Source organism: Lycorma delicatula, chromosome 4 (assembly GCF_047948215.1).
Source record: "Lycorma delicatula isolate Av1 chromosome 4, ASM4794821v1, whole genome shotgun sequence".
NCBI classification, from domain to species: Eukaryota; Metazoa; Arthropoda; class Insecta; order Hemiptera; family Fulgoridae; genus Lycorma; species Lycorma delicatula.
In genome coordinates, this window is record NC_134458.1 from 41,921,302 (window position 1) to 41,946,826 (window position 25,525).

Here is a 25,525-nt window from a genome sequence, read left to right on the forward strand (position 1 = left end):
CTTTAAAAAAGTGGGAATTTTGTATAATTATATTTGTAACCTTAGATATGTGTTAAGTATGAGTAACAAGAATGAAAAGATATGTGTTAAATATGAGTAACAAGAATGAAAATTGATGTATCCAAATTTTATTCTGGTGTAGCACCTAGAATTTATAACAAATTTTCAAATGACTTCAAAAATTTAACCAACAAAAATTTTCTAAAACTGGTCAGAGAATGGTTTTTTAGTATGGAAGTTATTGAAATAATTTTTAATGTTTTGGTATGGGACATAGTTGAAGTAATCAGTACTAAAGTAATAAATATACTTTACTCATGTAACCTTATTTTTACACATATCACTGATTTTTTTTTTTTAAATAGGCAAATTATTTGTAATTTAGTTTTTAGTTTTCTTTCCAGTGTAATGTACTTCCATATATGTCTTGGTCGTTATTCTCTAGTAAATCCATTCTGAAAATTCTTATTTTTACAATCATAATGATTTGAATGCTAATAAAATTTGCTATCTCCATTGGCTATAGTATGAAAAGTGTGATTTAGGATGCTGTACCAAATATTCATCTTCAAACAAAATTGATTTTTATTTTTTTATTAATCCAAATCAGGTTTTTCTCTGGATCATGAGTTTCTAATATTATAGTTAGGTTTTGGAATAATTATTCTTTTTGTTTTCTATTATAAATTCATAATAATTATATACTTTGAGTATTAGTTTGAACAATCACTATATTTTTATAATCCATCTGTAAGTTTAATGTCAGTCTTATAATGAGATGTTTATTTTGGTTTACTGTAATTTATGAATCCTGTGATGTATAATATCTTGTATTTTTTGAATTGTTAAATTTACCTTTATAATTTGTTAAATTGATAAACTACTTTTAGTGTCATATGATTCATTTTTATAAGTTTCATAAAGAGATGATTTGAATTAGTTTATTGTGACTTTAAGAATTATATGTGTTATATAAATATCGTGTTTATTTATAAAATAATGGTTTGTATAACATTTGAAATTAAATTTAAAAAAAATACATATCTGACCAGGATTTAAACCCAGGAACTTCAGGATGAGAGGCTGAAATGCTATTTCTCTATCACGAAGGTCAAAAACCACCTAATTTTCAGCATTCTTTCATAGCACTATTTTTCTAAACCTTCTATTCTTTGCCTTTCTGGTTTTCATATTTTCCAAATTTTTCTGACAAAAATTAGTGCTTCATAAAATTAAAAAAAATTATTTTTGATTTCAAAATCTATGTTTGATATAAGCAAAGGTTTTATTACAATACGGTATTATAAATTACATTTATTTTAATATGGTATAGACAAACATAACAGAATAAACAAAGCAACTAATTAAAAATATATAGTGCATCCAATATTGTGACACATCCCTGGTACCATCTAGGTTTTATATAGTAATTGTCAGTAGTAACATTTGAAAATAGTGTTGGTGCATAAATTAACAGTAATCATGGATACTGTTTATTTTCAAGCAATACGGATGTATAGACAAACAAATAAAGCAATTTAATATGGTTTAATATGAATTTATTTTATTTTGTTAATGGTCATTAAAAAAATTATTATCTTATATGTATTTACTGATTTTTCATGATGAGTGATCTTCCTTGACAAACCGCAGTCATTAACAGGAATCTAGTTTTATAAATCTCTGGGTAAACAAATTAAAAATTAAATACATTACTGCTAATAATTTTAGGTTTTATCCCTTTTGTCCCCATCACTTATGAATGAATAGGTATAAATACAAAAAGATGAATAAAAATAGGAAGATATCGTGTTGAAAATTATGTTATAATAAATACAATGCAGACATATAAATTGTTTGTTTAATGGTAGATCGTTCGAGATGGTTATATGCGTGACAGGTGGTAGTCGGACGACTAACAGGGATCGTTGAAACCGCTGTTTATTGGGCTAGCAATATTCTGGTACGTGAAAGAGAGGAGCAGGCTCCAGGGAAAGGTACACGGCAACAGCCTCAGGGCATCAACAATCAGGTAGTTATGTAGCCTTGATACCCCCACCATAGACCACCTGACACCCCGTACCCCCACCACACAGAATTCATTCATGCGGGACTCCATTGAACAATGCTCCTCTACTGATCCCGCTCAGTTCCACTGTTTCTGGGTACCGACGAAGCCACGAAAGCTCGGTCAGGAAAGAGTAAGTACAATACGATTGCTGAATTCAGACAATGGTAACAGTTTGACCCTCTGTGAAAGCAGAGGATTGTTGTGCTTTTATATATTGACGTATTTTATACAGTTAAAAAACTGATCGTATCTAATTTACTGAATGACGTTACCCGGTTTTGGTCTGTATTGAATGAGTGACAGGTTGTTATGTCCTATTGAAGCCGGGGAATACCTGAAGAGACGTAAACATTAATTATGTTCCTCGACGCTAGATACCGTCATCCGCTTACCCTCTTCGCTGTTATTCACTGTCTACAACAAGCGATACTTTGTAAGTACTTATTTTATTTTTTTTATAAATCATTATTAGTACATATCGTTCATCGTTTCGTAATAATAATTTAAATAATTTTTAGTAACTCACAAAGTTTACACAGTTAATATATTCATGTTATTTAGTTAATAAAATACGAATAAATTCATGTTAAGAGTTTTTAACGTAAACATTAACTAGATAAAATTATTTTGATAAATCACGTTAGTTGTGCTGTTAATTTATTGCTATTGTGATTACTTTACGTTCAGTGCAAGAATCTTTTGATAATTATGGATAGATAAAATATTTTATTAAACTTTTTTTTATTACTAAATCTCATTTACAAATAACAATTGTAACACTAAAAAAAAATTTAAGTCATCTTACGTAACTTTTAGGTTAAAATTTACATCACTTTAATTAATGTTTTATTTACGATAGCTATGTACTAGTATCTTCATTATAAATATTTATTCATGTGTTACGTTCTATTTACTCTGTATTCACACGCACACACAACGTTGTAGTAATTCCTCATTAATATCCTTGTTTTATCTCATTACTTTTTTTAAATTGTATTCCTGGTAAACCAGTCTTTTTTTAAATGATAATAAATTTTCTTTTATTATTCTGTGAGTCATTGGTTACTAATCTTTGTCTCCACTTGTTTAATGACATCACTGTTCCATTAAGTATAGTGAAATTGTATCTACTTCCTAGAAAAAAGAAACTAGACAAGAATATTCTATTTGATTTGTAGATTGATGCATTAATGTTGGTGTCTATTTTTGTAATACTGTTTAAAAAAAATGAATAAATAAATAAACGCAATGGTAATTGTAGAACAGAATTGTACCATTATTAAAAAGTTATATTTTTAATTAAAAAAAACTTTACATTCTACTTATTAATCGCAAAAAGAAAATCATTTTGTAATCTTTTTTTCTGTAAAACGTATTGAAAATGTTTTTCCTCTTACCAGTCACTGCGTATTACAATTAAGAGTGATTGTACAAAATTGTTAGATAAAAAATCCAACTTTTCGGGTGAAATAAATCTAAAAAGTGGTTAATATTTTTGTTTCAAGTTTATTTTTTCATTTATTACGAATTAATTTTATTCATAAATATTGTGTTTAAAGGGGTCTTTTATATACGCTTTCTTAAAATCTTTAAAATTTTTCAAAATGCTTCATGATTTTTTTCAGCTGCTTTTCTTTTTATTTTCTTGTAGTCAAAGTAGAGAGTGTGTGCGGGTGTACATTTTTCCTCTACCGATTTTGTTGTATCTTGATGGCTATCTATGCAGCTGATTTTTTTGTCTCGTTAGTAAAAAGAACTAAATATCTATTTTTTCCGAAAATTAATTAAGCGAATGTGCTAAATTTCGATGCAAAATGAACGATATACATTTTTACGGTTGTTAAATTATTTGATCAATATCTTTCTTTTAATAAATAATTTTATTATGTAGTCGTGTTAAAATGTGGATTTTAACGAAAAAATTGTAATTATGTGAATTAAACGCCACAAAAAAATTTCGTCTATCTTTTATTTTGGCATCTTGATCCACAATCACATTTTCATTCAACCCCCCTTTTAAAATTGAAATATATGTTTTTTTTGTTCTATCTTCCTTCGGGCTAAATATTTTTCAAAAAAATTTTGAAATTGTATACTTCATTTATAGAGCTTCAAGAAATGTTAACATTTTTTTTTTTAATTATAGACCTCGGACTTAAAATCCAGAAAAGTTTTTTTGAAAATTTTCTTTTTCTTGTTTCAGCCTCTACTGAAGGAGGTGTTAGATTTAGAGAAAACTACTTAAGCAAATTTGTTGAACCAATATATGAATATTTTTAGAAAGATTTTTCTTAAAATTTATTCCCCACCTCAAAAAAATATAAATTTTGTCTTTTCCTCTAAAGCTTTTAATTTTTATTATTAAATCTTTTGTTTGTAATTTTCTTTAACACTAAAGGGCTATTAAAATTAAATTTGGCACCTATATTATTTTTTACAGAACGAAATATAATTCTCATTCTGGACCCAAAATGAGAAACAATTTTTTTTCATTAATTTCATAAAAGTTACACCTTATTTTTTTCAATATTTTTAAACAGTTCTCTTTTAAATTAATTTTTTTGTTAGGAATCACTTCTTTATAGATAAATCTTTCCTAAATTTTCCCCATGGCGTAAGGAAGCCCTAAAATAATTTTCTTTTTCGAAATTTGTGAATTTTTATGCCTAAATCATATTTTGGTAACCATGTCTTGATCGACGTAGCCGGGAAAGTCATGCATTACGTGACCAACTCTCTTTTATAATTTATTTCTTTCTTAATAAAAGAAAACGTGTTTATTGTTCCAAAATTTATTTTATGGCAATAATTTTAATTATTATGAATATGCTAGCTGGTCAAATTTTTTATTTTTACTTCCTCATTTTCGTCTACGTCGAATCAATCTGTTTCTTTTATTAATCGCAGACAAACTTTTTGTTGAGACAGACTTTTTATTATTATATTCTGCAATATTATTAAATGAAGATTAAAATTATTAAGCAAAGTTTAGGACTGAAATACCTGAATATTAAACAAAACAAACAAAAATCATGTAAAGTTTGGTATATATTTTTTTAATTTTATGGAAAAGTAGCTCAATTTTTATAAATAACATTTTTTTAAATAATGTAATATAATATAAATCTGAAATTTCTCTTTCACTTTTAATAGGAATTTCAGTAGTCGAAAATTAACATTTTGACAATACAGTTCTTAAAAAAAATCCATCAATCTGTTATTTTACTTATAAGATTTCCTTTAGTTTTCTGTTTCTCAATTCGACTTGGAATGTTCATTACGTACTTTATCAACTCGTCCATCTAATTTTCAATGTTCTTTACAATAGAGCATTTGTAAAACTCTTAATATTTTGTCTTCCTGTCTTTCCTATTGCCATACAACACTCCACCACTCTGTGCAAATATTTTTACTTCAATTCTTTAACTAAATACTTTACTCCGATGAGATCACGATTAAAGGTATGATAATTGTCTTATTCTGTGAATAACAAAAATAAATTGGTACATTTTTTGTCGCGAAGGATTAAGAAAAGCTGTGGATAAATGTGATCAGCAAGGCAACGTATTACTCTTCAAAATTATTAATAAAAGTAGTAGAGGGTTTATGACAGTAAAAAAATTACGGAAATGCAACTGTGAGTAAGTCATTAATAAATGAAATCGACATAAAATAAAATTGCTGTTTTTAAGACATTAATCGAAAAAATTTAGTAAGTTGTAAATGAATTTGTAATTATGAATGCATCGACGTAGTAATTGATTTTATAAAAGTTAATCTTTTAATTTAATAGAAAAAAATTGTCATTTGACTATTTAGATTATCGTATATTTTATTAAAAATGGTAACGGAATCGTAAGTATCCCGTAGAAAGAAATTTTACGTTGTGTAAAACGAAAAATTTTTAAATCCATGTTTGACACCAGCAAATTTACTTTTTGTTTTAAATCTTTCTTTGCATGTGCAACGAACTTCTGATGTCTTTTTATTTCTTCCATCTTTTGTACCTTTTTTTACTAATAACAAAGTTCTTTACTTGTATATTACGTTGTCCTATATTAATTTCTTACTATCTCTTTTGTATTGATCTTTCTTTTCTTTTAAAAATTGAATTTCTTCACCAGCATTGAATAAATACTATCCATTACTTAATACTAATTTTAAATTACCATCAGATCGAAACTTAACGGTTTTACTTTTTGGTATCGTATCGATACTTCAATAAGAATATCGATATTTTATTTCATTTGGCATAAATCATGAATTTAATTCATTTAGCACAAAACTCACGCTCTCATTGTTCACGTCTTCATTATTGTTATATCAAAGGTACCTACTCTTGATTTTTAAAAATTATAAAAAAAAATCTTGTTTCTCTATTTTGAATCCTTTTTTTCTTAAACATTTATATGCGCTACTTCTTCAGCTGATCTACTAAAATTATTTCTCGTTAAATCATGATTTTTCTGAAGTAAGATGACATTCATTAAAGATAAATTGCATCGTTCTGTTCTTTTATAGGTACTAGCTAGAATGTTTAACTCATAATGAAACAGTTTTGTATCGTAAAAATAAAATTTATTATCGAAATCAAAAAAACTTTCAGTTTTATAAGTCTTGAATATTTAAATTTGAATAGCATATTCAGTCTTATTTCGAGCAAGCATTATTATTTATTATGTTATATCATAATTTATTCCTGCAACTTTATATTTAAATGCATTGGACCTTGGTCAAATTTCAGTTTCTCTTGAAATTTACTGTTTTTCCTTCTCCAGCACGTTATCATGTTATTTTTTTCCTTTGTTTAATATTTTATATTTCTGCCATTTATCAACACTCATCTTATTCCATAACAGCCGGTTTCTATTCTCACCTTTGATACTAATACGCTTCGGATTCATTTCCCTAAAATTTTCTCTTATTTCCCTTTTTTTGTACCCTTGTAATATTTTACTTTATTACGTCTTTACTTCAACAAATCTTTTCTTATCTTGTGTCTTCTTTTCATTTCTTAATAAATTTTCTGTTTTTATAGTCTTTCTTGTGTTTGTATTTTTGAACTTTATGCCTTTATAATCTGTTCTAATATCTCTCTCATCGTTCATGTTTTCACCGATTATATTTTCACATAACATATCTTCTCCTATTGTAACTATTCTCTTTTAAAAATTATCCGTTCGGTTTTCATAGACATTTCTAAGTCTGCATTATATTTTCCGTTAGCTGAAGTAATCTCCCATTATATTTTAACCCGTCTTTATCTTATCTTTAAAAAAAAATTAATTAATTTATGAACTTATGTATATATGCCTGTTGAATTATACTATTTTAAACTTTAGTTCTAATTTCAAACATTTTTATTTGTATCAGTTTAATTTTTTTGTTGTCTGTTAAGTAAAATAAAGAACAAAAAAACCTTAAAACTCATAGCAGACTTATAATTTGCTGATCGCGGTTTATATGTTCCAAGAAACCACCAAGGTGCGCAAAACCGCAAAATGCAAAGTATTAGGTATAGTATGGGATAATGGTTAAAATGTTTCTACACAAAGACAACCTTCACTGTATCAAATAATTCTCTAGACGTATTAACAAAATTCACTACTCGTAATAAAAAGAATGCGTTAAAAAAATAAGTTTTTTGATCAGTTACTGAACCATTAGCTCTTTGTTTTGCCAATTGTTAATTTACGTAATAAAACAAACAACCTTTTAACGAAGCTGTTGAAAATCAAATTTATTTTATCAAGCAAAGGATGTATATATTTCGTAAAATTTTTATTTCGGTTTGTTATAAATGGCATTTCCATTATATTTCATAATAAACACGTTATTTTCATAATGATACACACCCTGTTCCGTTAGAACTAAGATCCATCGTTTCTAAATTTCATAAAAATTCTCGTTTCATCTTAGTTGTGTCCTGCAACATATCAGACCGTTCATCGGTACTTTCTTCTTAGATAGTACCGCTGTATCTACATTTGATGATAATTGCTTTAAAGAACTAGAAAAATGTTATGCCAACAGTTTAAATAATCATTCATTTTCTGGATTGTAACTAATTAACTAAGTACGGATAAAATGGTTGCATTGTCCTTCTCTGGTCGACGTAAAATTGATAATTGTATATTTAGTATTCCTAAATAAATAAATAGTACAAATAGCTATATTTGTAATGATCGTAATGCGACATTTTAGGTGCCTTGATAGATGATAAAATTTCACGGGACACTCATTTCTCTGCAATAAAATGGTTTTTGAGCGTTATCGAATTGTTACCGCAAACAGGGTGTGTTTATATAAATGAAAATCATTTCTTTCTTAACAAGAACATACTGGGTACCAAAATACTATCTCGATGTACACAATTTTAAATTTTACTAACAATTTTGTAAAAGGTTTTTTAATGTTTTATCCTTTTTCAAGTTTTTAAAGATTATTAGTATCTTTGATTGAAAACAAAACTGCTTACAATTAAAATATAATATTCACTTCTTAACAAAAAAATTATTTTTATTTAAAAATACACTATTTCTTCGTAGGAGAGTGGTCTTATTTGTCTAATTCTTAATAATTTTATAACATCTTCCTAATAATTTATTTAAAATAAAGTTAAATGATTTTGTATTTATACAATCAATATTTCTATGTTGATCAGTTTTTAAATAATATTAATAAAAAAATTAATTTTTTCTACGGCTGTATTAAAAGGTTTGAATTACGTGGCTGGAACCTATCATAATGACGGTCATCGTGAAACAAATTTTCACGATGGCCCTATCAAAAGCCACGATTAAACCGATCAAAAGCCTACTCTTTTCAACCACTAACCGATCAGAAGTGGGTATTGTTTAATGTATCATCAGTTTTTGTTCTTTAATTATAATAAGATTTTCTATTTTATTTATAATCAGTAACTAAGTTTCTATATTACACTGTTAACCTTTTGTTAAATTTGTCAATTTGTCGGAATCTAAGGAAGAAATGTCTTTAACACAGATCGGTATTAATGAAAATGCGGAAATTATGAGTAATAACCTATTGCCAAAAAATGTATTGTTTAACGTATTTTTTGAAAAATTAAAAAAAAATTCCGTAACAATGTATTCTATCATTGATTTAAATCGATAATCCCAATATCTTTACAGCCGAAGAAAATATACTATATGCGACTCTATAGTGGCCATTAATGCACTCTTGTGAAGTTTACGACAAATTTATTTCGCAATCGTGCATTAGTGGCGATCATTATAGGCTGGTCGCATAATGTACTCCTTGCGTTAAAAAAAAGAAAAAAAAAGACAGATAATTTGTGCCGAAATATTTTCCATTAACGCCTTCTAAATTGTTATTTTATCTTTTACTGATTCTTTTTATCATTTTTTTCTATGATTTCGTAAATTTATATTTTTTTCCTTATCAGGGCTTTCCCATGGTGTCCGTTCATTCATCTAGTAAACGGTAGGCAGTTTTTTATCCGTGAACTAACATACCTCTCCGTAAATATTTATTTAATTAATCCTACATTCCTTTGTTTAATGCAGCTTGCGTGTAAAATTTAATATTCATTGATTAGCAGTTCCTAGTTTATTATTATATATATGGATAGACGACTCCATGAATCTAATTAAGTCGGACTCTACTGGAAAAAATAATTGAAAAATTGGTGGGTTAATTAATACTACAGTTTTCTTTTTATTTTACATTTTAATTAATACGTCACGTACAAGAAACCCCTTTTAACTCTTCAAGCAAATACCTAAACACCCGCTGAAGCTGTCGTTTCACATCCACTGATGACGTAACTTAACTAAGTTTGCTAAAAACGGATTCGTTTTTAGCAAACTGTCCTAAGATTTTAGGACAGATTGTTATGAGGATTGCACAGTGACTTTATGCTTGCCGGCCCATATTTTTTTGAATTAGTCAGACTACTACGGATGAGTCTTAATTTAAGTGTTTCGAGATAAAGATCTTGATCTTTTGATTATTATTCATTATCCTATGACCACCGGATATTTTCATAAGATGCGTTCTAGTGATTTATCAAGATCCATAAATCTTAATTATTAATTTTTGAATTACGACTATGTTCATTCTCAATAGATTTTTGCTGTTCTAAAAACTACTTTCAAAGGTTTTATATTCTTCACATTTACATATTTCTATTGATAATTTACACGTTACTTGGAAAAGTCAATCTGCTCTTTATTTATATCACCTTACAAAATAAAGGAATTTTGGGTTATTTATGTATTTAAATTAAGTCCCGATATTATGTTATCAGAATAATATTCTTTTTATTACTTCTAATTAAGGATTGTTAAACATAACTACAACATTCGTCTAAAATATCCCAAAAATTGAATTTCCTAATTTAAATTAATTATTCTCATAGCTGCTAGTTGTGTTTATAAACTAATTAAATTGAAGCTTAACAAGGAAGTTTGTTATTTGAAATAAATTTTTTTCGGCAGTAATAAATTACGAACATAATTTAAATATCAGACATTACCGGAAGACAGTTCGTATTTTATATTTTATTTACAGTAGAATATATTTATTACTAGTTACTATAATACATACACACACAAACTTAAGATCACTGTGGGGGGAGGAAGGTTTTAACTAGTATTCCACAATAACTTCCCCCCAAGTACAATTTGCTAAAATTGTAGTTCACAGAAGGCAAGACTTCACATATTTATGCCTGGATCTATACTAATGAAATTCAATGCGCTGCTGTTTTAAACAGTTTGATTATGGATACATCTAAAAATACAAATATTTCTAATAAAATAATGTTTTATATGTAATCAAGGTCTACTGTTTTATTAAGGCATTTATCTATTAGGATATAGTTTCTTCTTGCTATGGAAATTAAAAAATAATTACGTAATATTTTTGTACATACAAAATTATATACAAATTAGTTGTATATTTTTTCTTTTTTCAATTTTTAAAATAACTTGTCTATCAGAAATGTTTTGTCTGTCTGCGCGAGCGCGATTATATGGGGTATTGATTAATAATAATTATCCAAAATAAAGAATTGTCTTATTTTATTCCCGCTATTTTTGTTATATTAACGTATTTTATTTAATCCCATTACTTGAATTAAAAAAAAAATTAGGAAAACTAAGGACCCACTTCTTTGACTACTTCTAAACCTTGTTTAACCTCATTCTCATGTGAAACAGGAAATGAAAAAAAAAACATATATCCCCTTTATAAGCGTAATCGAATAATATATATAAAGCCGAAAGTTTGTTTGTTCTGTCATCATGCGAGAAAAAACTGACAAAATTGCTTTCAAATTTGCAGGATACACTCGTGTTATCCCAGGGAAGGTTTTAAGCCATAGATCGAGATTCTTTCTCCCTGGTGGGTGAAGTTGTGAATAAAGATATCCATTAAAGGAAAGAAAATCCTTTTACTTCATGACAACTGAAATAATTTTGAATATTTCGTCGTCAAAGGTGTGTGTACTTTATTCCGCTCCCTGGCTAGTAATTAAATATATTCTTGTCTTTGTCTAATTCATTTGTTTTTTTTATCAAAGGATTTCTAGTTACTGATCATCAATCAGTAGTGAACTACAGTTCATTACAGTTATTATCATAATTTAACGATTAAAAAAAGCTGATACTTTTATGCCTAAATAAGAAAATGTATATAGCAATTAAACAAAAGAATTAGTGTACAGGAGACAGAATGATAATTGGCAAGAGAAATCTCTTTAGATAATTTAAATATTAACTCATTTGGAAAAATTTACCGTTACAAAGTAAATAAAAAAGTACACACAATAATGAAAAACTAAAATTATGTAAATTTAAATCTGTATAATACATAAATGTAAACAGCAGTATTGATTTTTTTTTTTAATTTTTATTTTATAAATATATAATTAGTCCTGTGAGTGTAATTTTTAAATATTTAGGCAAATAAAAAGCATTTTATTAGTTTACTTCGTTACTTGGGTTGCATAGCATTCCATAAAGATTTTACTTTTTTTTCATCTGATAAAAAAATAGTGTGAAGTAGTTTATCAGAAGTGCTTAGTTTAATATAGTTTTTTACCTATGAAAAATTTTCATTCATTACCAGAATTATTTATAAATATATTTGCCTTATTAATAAATAAACATACTATTTTAAATTAATTAAAAAATTACCGGATATTTGTGAAATGTAATATTTAGACGAATTTTATTAATGCAGTCAATCGTGTAGGTTATAGATAAATGATTAGAGAATAAAAGATTAAACCGTTCGTTTTTTAGTCTTATGAAATGAACTATTTATGTTTGTTTTTGAATCTATAGAGACGCGACAAAGATAATTAAGCGATTCAATTGGTAAAGATGAATGAATTAATTTATTGAAGATTTTTTTGTTTGTTTTTTATAACAGATGTAAAGCAAGTTGTTTTTGATTTTATGATATATAATCCTTCACGGTACTGTTATCATAAAAAATCCTCTATCTGAAATCGATTTTTGACAACACATGTCATCAAATCTTGCGTACTCCTGCAACACCATCTGTTTTTTTTTTGGGTGTTTTGAACTAAATAAAATTATTTTTTAATGGATTCTCTTGTAAGTGGTTAATGGAACAATCCCATTACTGAGATTCAATTAGACTAAAAGATAAATAGCGAGTTAATAGGAATTTATACCGTTCGAAAGAATAGTGGGATATACGCTTGCGGGATATGGAAACAGTGTTTTTTGTTAATGAAAATTTATGTATTCTTTACTATATATTTGTACACGAATGTGTTTTACTCCATACTTTCAATAATAAAAACGACGTATAATAGAAAATATTACCTTTTTTCTGTTAATAATATTGGTTTCATTTCATAGATATTATTAATATTATGTTAAAATGATAGTAATAATTTTAAAAATCGATTAAAATGAGATTTTATATGGTATTTTTTAAAAACTTCAGAAGAATAATTTATTTTGATAAAAATACATGTACTTTTTTGTTATTCATTAATTTTACAACGTAAACAACCAGATACTAGTGAAATTCCCATTTTTTTGTTAATGTATCGTATTTTGTCAATGTACCGTTTTCATTAGATGCTTTTGTTACTGTTGCAAAAATTGGGTTGTAATTCCTTATTTAAAACAACGAAAAATTAGACTTAGCACAATATGAATACCTACAAAAAAAAGTGAAAGCCGGTTGGCCTGCCCGGCTACCAGGTAGCTCTTCACAGGAGCTCTTGAAATTCAAGAAACTCTGAAGTAATTCTCGCTGTTACTTCTATCTCTAATTTATAAGTACTAAAATTATGTACTCGTAACTGAAAATTTATTTATATGTATTAGCAGACACAGCTTTACTTAGATAAATACTTTAGCCCTTGTTGGGTTTTATGTACAGCCACCATTTAGAAAACCAGTTCTCGGACAAGTCCTAACAAGCTGATCAGCTTTCATTCACTAAACCAAAAAGATATCAAGAACTGAATAACTGTACAAGCCCTCATTCCTCAGCAGGGATATTAACTCAACTACTTTTTTATCGACTAATCATACAGGAGATTAAGTATAAAATACGTGGTAAATAGAGTTTAAGAATGATTTTTCATTAGAGGGACCGCGAAACGAGAGAAAAATTTACCTAACGGGTTACTACAAAGCTTCTATATGTTGTGAATGCCCGTTTCACCAGCAATTTCTTTAGAGGATCAGGGTATTTTTACCGAAGATGGAAGTGATTTTTTTACTCCAGTAGTCAAATAGCCACGCAGTAACAGGCTCAGGCTTTCCTAAGGAAAATACTTCCTTATTTTTTTATAATTTTAAACTTAAATTATAAATAATTTTAGTCAGTTACTGGAAGGGAATACGGAAGTAAATATATAGTAAAATAATAATATGTTTAAATAGCATTTTTTACAATAATAACAATATTACAATTCATAAAAATAGATATCCAGAAAGGTTATTGAAAAAAATTGGGATACAAAATTAAGCTCAAAAAACCGTTTTTCCGCCATTTCAGTTGTTATCAATCATCATCAATTGTCACTAATTTTGATGATTTAATAAATTAAAAAAATATGTAAAAGAGTAAGCGAAATAAAAAACTAAAAATAAAAGCAGCAAAAGAAAGAAAGAAAGAAATAATAAATCCTAATTGAAAAGTCAAGAATGTTTACAGAAACACTATAAACAAGTATTGTAAGCCGGAATTTTTAGACTATATACAAAAAATAAAATTAAATTAAAGAAAAAACAACTCTCTATTCGTTCTAGGAAATCAGAATAGAAAGAGTAAATTTAGTTTAAAAATTTCTAAAAAAAGGTTAAACCTCGAATCCAGATTGCCCATCACGAATTAATACACGACTCTTAGGTTGGGTAGATAAAACTTATCTCAGAGAGATAAAGACAGACTGAATCTTAAACCAATTCAAAAAAATATCTCAGCCCGTGAACAAAATGTATTGTTGAGGATAACAGTTTAATATTCTTATAATTGAAAAATTTCGCAAACGGATTAAAAAAAAAAATTAATTTCAAACAGGCTATTGGATATTGGTCGCCTATAATTGTTCATTAATAAAGTTTTTGCGTTGCTGTGGATACAGTAAGTTTCCCAAATATTTTATCTAGTTCCTCTTTATTATGTACATTTTTAAAAATCATCGTTTCTAATAAATAGATAAATTTTTGAACTTATTGTTGAGCTATAGCTGATTAAACATGATATTTTTAATGAAATTGAGTTTGTTTTCAAACTACGGAAATATAATTAGAAAATTCGTATCTAGTCTAAAAATATGTACGAGTAAATTTTATACTAATGATGAAGATTAGTAACCAGCTAATAAATGGAAAGTTTTTTATACACGGTAAAACTAGGAAGTTTCAAAAGATTGTTTCTTTCGAAGATTTTCAGAAGTTCTTTTATAGGTTTATCACTGATACTTGGTGTGAAACTGTGCCAATCTTCGACCCATACATTTCGTTCCCGTTAAGGATTTAATTTTATATTTCTTTCCTTGAAACAGTTTACTGTTATTTCTAGACCTATATTCATGAATAGATTGATATTTACCCATATTATCCCTGACTTTCTGCTTAAAGGTCGACGTGCACATCTGATAAAATCTTTTTAATTTTTTTTTTTGTAAACTATTCTTGAGCGTTTTGAACGTAATTTATAATTTCTAAATGGTATGGAACGTATATATTAGAGTTAAAAAACGTATATAAGACGTAGTTTTAAATTGTTTATAAAACTTTTTATGGCATATGAGGATAATTAGAATAATACTTAAAACTTCTTAATAGAGTAAACATTTAAATCGTTCAAAAGATTATTATAGAAATTTAATTGATAAATCCCTTGAAATAAAAATTGTTTTAACATTATTACACTTGATTAGTTAAAATAAAATATGCATATCGATTGTTGACTGTAATATTGTTTTATTTTTTGACTGATGAATTAATTCGCCACAGAGGTTTACAAAGAAACTTGTATGCGGAAATGAACAAATTGAAATTTGTAGAGTTTGAAAAATGCCATTCCTGACCGAGATTTGAACCCAGGACCTCCGGATGAAAGTCCGAGACGCTTTTATATTCGTTAAATTCAAATTATAAGTAGGGTTTTAACTTTCTCATTTCATTATGTTTTAAAGTTTAATTAATTATTTTTATTACAGTAACGGAAGTAACTTAAATGAAAAAGAATTTTTATCTGTTATTACCTCAAATCCAAAGAAATACAAATGCTGATTGACTTGCATTCGTGTGTGTTGAATTTGGCAATACAGGAATAGATTTTTAATCCGATTTTTGGTCAAATTTGTCCACTTAAACGTTACGTTTTGTGCAATTTAATTTTAAATTTCCAAGCGAAAGCAGTTTTTACCTAGATTTTGATCATTATCTGTCATGAAACATTAAATCTTATAGCGATTAAAAAAGTTAAATGTTTACTAAACTTTCTTTATCTTTTATTTCTCTATTTTTTTTTTAAAGATTTTGTTAGTATTTCATTAATATAATCGCAAATTTTAATAACTACTGATTTGAGCTGGTAATTGTTTTTTCTAGATATTTGGGAATATTTTTTAGCCGTATCATCAAATAGAAACATCTGATTGTATGGCAGAAATGAGGAAAGTTTGGTTACGTTATGTCAAAATTATCTTACAGTTACTGTACAGGAGGAGGGGATGCTACCGGCTGCGGTCAGTTACAGTTATTTAAGAAGGGAATGGTTAACCCACCGGGTTGGTCTTGTAGTGAACGTCTTCCCAAATCAGCTGATTTGAAAGTCGAGAGTTCCAGCGTTCAATTTCTAGTAAAAGCAGTTACTTTTATACGGATTTGAATACTAGATTGTGGATACCGGTTTTATTTGGTGGTTGGGTTTCAATTAACCACACATCTTAGGAATGATCAAACTGAGACTGTACAAGACTACACTTCATTTAGACTCACATATCATCCTCTGAAGTAATACCTGAACGGTAATTCCAGGAGGCTAAACAGAAAAAAGAAAAAATAAAGATGAAGAAGAAGGGAATGGTTACGCTGAGAATGAGAAGTGGAGGGGATGAGAAATACTGAGCTATCAACAAACCAGTATCCTTCCGGTTTTTACTATCCTTCACATGCATTTGTAATGCCAACCGCTCGCACGTAGACCGGCAAGTGGACTACTGCTCATCCATTCGTTATAAAGTTATTTTTAACTCTATGTACTTCTAGTAATCAGTTACGTTTTTTTCACCAATATTTTTTCAATATTTAGTGATACTAAAACATAATTAATCTTTGCAGTTTTGTTCGATCAAAGTGGCATAATGTGTTTCATAATATAAGCTATTTTATGCAAACTATGTTTTAGATATTTAGACTACAATAATTCCACATTTTAGTCTGAATTATAGTGTAATTGAATTTTAAGTTTAATATAAATTAGCGTTTACAAAAGACAAGGTAAACTAAATGAATATAGGCCGTTATGCTGCTTGTAGTTTAATATAGAATCCACGAAAGAAATTAAGAAAAAACGTTTATTTTGCTCTACAGAGCAAAAATTGTCTTTTTGCTCAAACAAAATCATTCGAGAAGACACTGGTTGAATAGATTAAAAACAAATATTTCACCCAACTTTCTAGAATTATAAAAGCAGGAAAAAATAACATTTATAGGTCGGTTAGTGTGTGGTTGGAGTATTAGTAGTTATACCCCACTGTAACTAATAATATTTTATCAATCGAAAAATGAATTTGCAGATCTTTTTTTAAATAAACAAACTTATGCAGAGTAAACAAATACGTATAAATTTGTAAACTTATAAAAAAACATATAAACGAATACTTTATTCATAATTGGCATGACCTTAGTCGTCTCATACCATAACTACATACAAGTTAATAATAAATGTATTCGTTTTAAGTTCCAGTAAGACAATCCTAGTTAACAAAGGAGAGAAGAAATTCTAAAACATTGTAATACTACTATAATACGCGCGTATACTCTAGAGTATTGTAATATTAAATTTGCCTCTAATCTTCTCGCATATAAAGAAACTTACTGAATGAGAATAATAGCAAAAATTATAATTAGGATATTAACCTATAAAAAAAAATTAAAAATAAGCATATTAGCATAATTTATTACGTTTTTATTACATTTTATAATCATAAAAAAACTGAAAAAAGGACTAAATTAACTTAAAATTATTTTACCTTGTCATTTTCATGTTAAATATCTTAGGGAAGCAAGCATTTACTCGTATAAAAGGGTAAAATTGCTGACAGGTTTGACGAAGGTATTAAGCAAATCTTTCTAACTTCGTATAAATATAAATTAGAACAGTACTCTTACATCCATAAATTTGAAATTTTTTACATGTTTTCTCTCAGCTTCTCTTTGTAAATATTTAATTTTTGAGTGAATAAATTATATTTGCTGAAGTAATTTCGTTCTTTATCAATTAAACTTCGGTTCTGCAAAGTAAAACTTTTAGATTTTATGCGTTTTTTGTATTAATAACTATTAAAAAGCAGTGCAACTATTTTTGGATCAATATATATATTTTTAATTTCATCAGAATATAGTTAGTTATCTGTAATGAGGCAACGGTTCCGTAGCTCCATTCTCTTCTATTCTATAGCTAAACTTTGAAGTTCATGATAGCTTCCATTTCTTTTAATATCGTCTATTATTTTTGCTTCTTTTCAGTGCAGTTTTTCTGCATCTTCTGCTTATCTTTTATCACTGTTTATTCAAGCCTTCCTCGATTTTGTTATTTCTAAGCCGGTTTGCTAACCTGTTTTGAATCGTTACAATTATATTCTGTTTTCATTTACTCTCTTCATTACTCCTTTATTCATCATCGTGTTTATCCATTTATTCCTCAATCTCCTCCATACACTCCATATACAATTTCCAGCCTTTTTTCTGTTTCTTCTAACAAAAAATGTTATCTGTCTCATTACAAGCAACATAATTGTTTTTCTAATTACTTGAAGTATGTATCTGTACTTCAATTGGAAATTTCTATCTCAAAAATAATTTTTTTATTAAAAATGAGTGTAGGCCCACTTTTTAAAATATTTGAAAACTTTTATTCAAGGTCAGATGTTTATGTATAAATTTCGTAAAAAATAGTTTCTTATGCGATGACCGGACAAATTGAGATAATCGGTTAATTTATCTCAGTTTTGTCGGAAATGGGTGGAAGACAATTATGAAAAAAATATTCTGAACAACACGTATGAAATTTCATCCTTTTACTAACAAAGTTCAGATTTTTACCCCCCCCCCCCCACCCATAAATGCAGCAAGTACGTAAATTAATATTTATACGAAGTGAGAATTAATATTTATTATATTTAAGTCAGTATTATTGTTTATAGACTACATTAAAGAAAGATTTATTGTTATTTACTATAATTAAATTGTGTTTTTTATTTATGTACGTTTACAAGCATCAGAACAAACATTTGTATTATCATTATTAATGTATTAAGTATTTTTAATAATGAAATTAAAAAAAGTAATTATTTTTTTTTTACAACTAAAACAAAAGTAGTAGGCTACGTTCAATAGACGATAAAATCTTAACAAATTAGCTACTACTGGATTTAAATTAAAACGCATGGTTATTTAAAAATCTTTTGTTATAAACATAAAAAGTGATATCAAAATAAAATCACAGGATAACAGTTTTACTAAATGAAACGTATATGTTGCGGTTACGTTATGTGAAAAACGGTTCGGTATTTGCTGGTCAAGTATTACCGAGTTGGATCCCAGTATATAATAAACGTTAACTGGTTACGATAGGAAAGATAAAATAAAATGCTTTAATAATAAGGGAAAATACAGACATACCAAACTGTACACAGGGTCAAAAAAATACTATACCCATTACGTAAATATCATTTTGCTTGTAAAAAGAAGAGCTGAGATTGCTAGTTTAATAGTAAATAGCTAAAAAATAATATAGAATATAATTATTTAATTACGGTTATTGAACAAACCAGTAATTTAAGGTAATAACCAATTCGCTAGGAGATGTTGAAGCTTTTTTAAAATTTTAAGAAGGCCCGGAAATTTAAAGTGAATTTCTTTTTGTGTATTCATTCAAACATATGTCATTTCAATTCTCAATCCCACGTTGTTCGAGGCTCATTAGATCCAACTTCTTTGTATTATTATAATAATCATGGTAGTTACGACTGCTCCTGACCACACAGAAATATTTTTGTTAGTTTATAAAACAATTTAAAATACCCGCTCACACAAACAATCTACTACACCTACCGATTTGCACGTTAAGTCGATGGTAGGGATGGACATCAACTATCTACGTAATTATTTATTTCAAAAATATTTGTCTCGTATAAATATTTTTGAAATAAATATATATCTATGTCTTTTAAATATATATCACATTATTTTTCTTTATTGTTAAATTCGAATTTCTAAAAGGTCTTATTAGTAAAAACCTTTTTATTTATCTACTTGTAATTTAGTTACATTCATAAAAATATATCTCTGATTGTGATTAAATTTTGAAATCGCTTTATATTAATACTTATGTTTACAGTCAAACCCAAAAAGAGAATTGTTTTAGTAAAATAAAATCTTCAAATTATTTATCTTATTTGATAAATAAATGTTGTATCTGCCAATGTTATATATATATATATATATATATATATTACTTAAATGTAATTTATTTAAGTTTATTTTCCTCTTGACTGGATAGAATTAAATATAATAAAAATACATATTTTACTTAAAAATACTGCCTTTATTAATTTCTTGGGTAACCAATCAACTATACACACTTCACACTGCGTTCTAGTCTAGATCTCAGCTATACACATGAAAATTAAATACGCAACATTTCACTTCGAATTCTCTAAGCTTTCTCAGGTGAGAATACACATTCATACACACATCATTCAAAATTTTCTTACGTACTCCTATGCTACCTAATATGCACATACGCTATTTTGTGATTTACTAAGTATGTAAGAGAATTTTGTATGATGTGAGTATGAATGTGTATTGATACCTGAGGAAGCTTAGAGATTTCTAAGTGAAAGGTTTTGTATTTAATTTATAAGTGCATGTAGATGATTGGTTAACCCAAGAAATTAATAAAGGCAATATTTTTGAGCAAAATATGTCTTTTCATTGTATATACATTTTTTTCAATATTTTATGTTGAAATATAAATATATAACATATAAATTATTTATATCTATATAATATAAATTAATTATATATATTATTTATATATAGAACATGATGTCCTGAAACACTGTTGATCTACGCCCAGCAAAAACTACTGAAGATAAATTGATGAAAATCTGTAAACACCTTCTTCTTACCGTGTAAATGCTCTAAGAAAGGATTTTTTCGTCAGCCAGTCGCGTCGCACGTACAGTAAATGTTTCTTCCGTTTTAATAACAAGTATTTGAAATTCTTCTGATTAAAAAGTACACTTACACGCGGATATTACCGTCAAATGTGTGCCGTAAAATCCTAATCCGTAAAATTTCTTATACCCATCTAATCACTGTATTTATCCTGCTCGTTCTCCGTTCCGAATACCTAAGGGTACGGGCAAAAGAACAGGAAGGATCCGCTTTCGAATGGTTAAATTCTGTATTTATCCTCCAAACACCATATCTTGACATTGAAGTGTTGTTACGTTCGGTTATTAAGTAATTAGGAGCCGCAAAACATCTTTCGTGGACAAAAAAATATTAGAGAAAGTTTTATATTGTTATACAAATCAGTGCCTTGTTTGTGGAAAATCAAAAGTGAGCAGTATTTAAATAAACTAATAAATCCCCTAATTCGACTAGTTCTTTTTATCAACCAATGAAGTCACAAACAACACTCTTCCAACTGATCCAAAGTGATTGTTATATTAATTGAATTTAGCATTATATTGGATGCGGAAAGTTTGGTATTAACTGACGTTCACAATGCCTTTCTATATGTATGTGGTCAACCAAGGATATCTGTCTGTTGTATAAATCCCCGTGAAAATACGTTGAGAATTATGCCCTTTATTAAAACCTTAAAACGTTATAATAAACACATCGTACATGTGTACATCGAGAATCCCTGCTAAAAATCCTGAGAAATTTAGGGCTTCACCCAAAACGAGTCAAAATCATCGGACTAACACTAACGGATACCAAATCCAAGGTTAAATTCAGGGGAGAAATATCTGATCCATTCGACATCAAAACAGGACTGAGACAAGGAGATGGACTGTCACCGCTTTTATTCAACTGTGCCCTTGAATTTATAATACGGGATTGGAAAAAAATAAATAAAGACGTTAAATATGGAAAAGGTATCTCAATAAATTGCCTAGGCTTTGCGGACGATTTAGTCCTACTATCCCAAAATATAGAAGAGGCCAGATACCAACTGTCAACACTGGAAGAGATTGCAGGAAAAATCGGTCTAAAAATTTCATACGAAAAAACCAAAATTATGGTGAGAGACCCACTATGCATAAGCAAACTAAAAATAAACAATAATGACATAGAACTAGTAGAAAACTTTAAATATTTGGGGGAAAACATCACGCACAACCTCCAAGAAAATCCAAACTGGAATGAAAGAATAAATAAACTCATCAAAGCCACAATAAAACACAAAGCATCTATAACAAAAAATGCATGTCCATAAACACAAAAATAAGACATTATAACTCAGTTATCCAACCAGAAATACTTTACGGATGCGAAACCATATTTGGACCTTACCAGACAAGGTTTACCGACAAACTGGAAAAGATTGAAAGACAGATTCTACGACGATGCATCGGGAAAAACATTAAAAAAGACGGGGTTTGAAGAATTATTCCAAACGAAGATATTTACAAAACTATCATCCCGATAACTAATAAATTTAGAAAGAAGAGAATTTCCTTTCTAGGACATATTTTCAGAATGGAAGAGACCAGACTTATCAGACGGATAATCGAACTTTTCTGGAACAAGAAAAGCAGACCGAACTGGTTATACGAAGTACAGAAAGACATGGAGGAATTAGACATAACCCGTGAAAACCTAAAAACGAAAACCGGAAACTATGAGCAATTAAAAAATAAAGAAACAAGATTCCTATCAAAACCCAAGAAAACAATAAGCCGGGTGTACTCTGAACAAGAAAGGGCAAGAAGATCTGAAACCCTTAGAAATTACTGGCAAAAAAGAAAAGCTGAAAAACAAATCGGCAAGAAAAGAAAGAACTTGCCAAAAAAAAAAAAAGAACTAAAGTGATCCATTATGGTTTTAAAAGTAATAAATAAATAAAAAATCGTAAGTTTATAAGTTTATTTTAACAAAAGCCGTTGACAATTTTATTATTTTAAAAGAGTTGTAAAATTAACTAAATTGTACACGTCAGCGGAGTTGAAAGAAAATCTTTTAGTTTTATACGACAAACGCGTTCTGTTGAAGACATTAACCAAATTGTTTATACTTTGGCTTTTATGAGCTACAAATTTATTATATTTAGATATGTATGATTCATGAAGCCGATTGAGATTAGAATGAAGACAAAACAAAAGATGAGTCACTTAGTTTTGTTGAATTAAATAAGTACAGTACAAAATTATTTATACTTAAAAAATGCAACTATTGTGAATTGTTAATATTGTTGCGTTGATATTATTATTGATATTAATATTTTACGACGAAGTAGTTTAAAACGGGTCATGTAGTAAAAGTATATAGGAAGTTAACGCTTCATTTCTAAGAAAGACAAAGAGAAATATTAAAAGTGTAGGATAAACAGAAAGAAATATTAAAAGTGTAGGATAAATAAGTCCTTGTCTTTTTAAAATGATGTACATTCCGTCTCGTATTAGTTTTGATAGCTAGAGAATAAAAATAAATAAATATATAAACGAAATGCGGCAAGGGCTTAGATCGATTTATTCTGAACAGTAGCGGCGTTAAATTTCCTTTTCATAATAAGACTGATGTAATTATAAAAAATCTATTCTCAGACTACAATTTCTTACAAACGTAATCGGAATCCCTTTTTCCTTCGGATTCGGCACAGTTTATGTTATTTTTCCACATTTCTTCCGTTACACATTTTTTTCTGTACGTCTACTTCTGTTTTTTTTTTTTTTGCAAACTGGTAAAATAATTTGAACCTTTATATTAGGATTTTATTCTTTTAACGAAACAAGCACATTCTCCCTAAATATTTTTATACCATTGCTTAAACATTTACCACGTGTAAATTGTTACTGTAAATTATTATTTATAAAATAGTATAATGTAGTAAATTATTTATTAAACTGAATTTTTAAAATGTTAAAAAATTAATCGAAGTGTAGAATATATGAAAACGTAAGTTTAAGCAGTTTGAAGTAGTGCTGGCACTGGTAATAGTAAAATGGAGGATATCAGGACTTATAGGTAGCGAGAAGCCAATTGTCGGTTCAGCAAACCTGATACTTTTGGAGTACAAGGTTTTGTTGTGCTGCATTTAGAGCTTGGGACATCTTTGGAGCTCCTACCGTACTTTCTTCATTTTTCTTTAATTTATTAACTGATTTTACGTGCTTCCTCACTTGAAACCGATTTTGAAAGAAAAGCCTAGGATAAATAAGCCCGGGTCTTTTTAAAATCGTGTATATTCTGTCTCATATTAGTTGATAGCTAATATGACGACGGAAATTTCTAACAATTATCTAGGATAAATAATGTAAAGAGCAATAACTTACTCAAAGGCTTACTTATTTGAAAATTATTTTTGAAACAATCTTTTAATTTTTACGTAATTTTACATAATGCAATTATAATTAACGATTTTTATGTCATTAATTATCGAGAAAAAGTAACTTGTAGGATTCAAAAAAACAAAATCGTTATATAAAATCTATTTACAACCATAAATAATAAAAACAGTATCCTTGTGCATTGAAAACATCGCGATTCATATACGGTTTTTAAAAATCCATTCCCGCTTCGGTAATATTTTACAAGGGTTCCATGGTAACTAGTACTAATATAAAAAGAATATAGATTTCCGAAATCTAAAATTTGAACCGTTTAGAACACAGAAAACCTTTTTTCGGTCAGTATAGTATTACAAATGAATATTAGATAAACAAAAAAATTCGGAAAATTGAGTTCATATAAACTTCTATACATTTTGTTGATTATAAACCACCTTCTGCCATTTTTCTGGCAACATCATAATCCCGTCGCTATAGAAATTCTGTGGTTTCTGGTCAAAAACTTGTTACATGTGGTTTTCACAGGCCTCTTTTGAAACCAACTTAACACCATCACCATTCAGAAAGTTCTGCAGAGATCAAAATAAATGATAGTCTGACAGTACCAGATCTAGGCTATACGGTGGATACATTAAAACCTGCCAGTCAAGTTCTCTAAATTCCTGACGGGTCGTTAAAGATGTATGCGGTCTGGCGTTGTCAGCGTGGTGTATGACACCCTTTCTGTTGACCAGTTCAGGGCATTTCTTTTGAATTGCAAAGTACAGTCGCGCTAACTATCAACAATACAGGTCTGAGTCTATCGTACTGTCTGGCGGCAGCAACTTGTGATACCCTTCCAATCTCCTCAAACACACAGCATAACCTTCCTGGGCGTCAGTGTGGGCAGTACCACAGATTATGAAGCTTCTACCACGATCGTTTACGCACATTGTTGTCGTAGGTTATCCACTTTTAATCACTCATGATCAATCGCTTCAGAAGTGGCTCGATTTCGTTATGTTTCAACAGAGATTCGCGATAGAAATTCGATTTAGTAAATTTTTTTGAGTCAGATCATGCGACTCCTAAAAGTGGTGATTCTTTTTGTAGCCAGCTTTCTCCAAGTGGTTTAACACTTTAACACTCTTTGGTGATGCATGTTTAGGTCA

At 28.3% G+C, this 25,525-nt stretch overlaps 1 protein-coding gene across 2 annotated transcripts in view; it reads left to right on the plus strand.

Annotated features, from left to right (window-relative positions):
• The first annotated feature begins 2,132 nt into the window (after positions 1-2,132).
• Positions 2,133-25,525, plus strand: part of LOC142323319 (uncharacterized) — a 154,230-nt gene continuing 130,837 nt past the window's right edge. For both annotated transcript variants that reach the window (XM_075362800.1, XM_075362799.1), the window contains exon 1: positions 2,133-2,504. In XM_075362800.1, the coding sequence (XP_075218915.1) occupies positions 2,429-2,504 (76 nt within the window). In that variant the 5' untranslated portion in view covers positions 2,133-2,428. The remainder of the gene's footprint in view (positions 2,505-25,525) is intronic.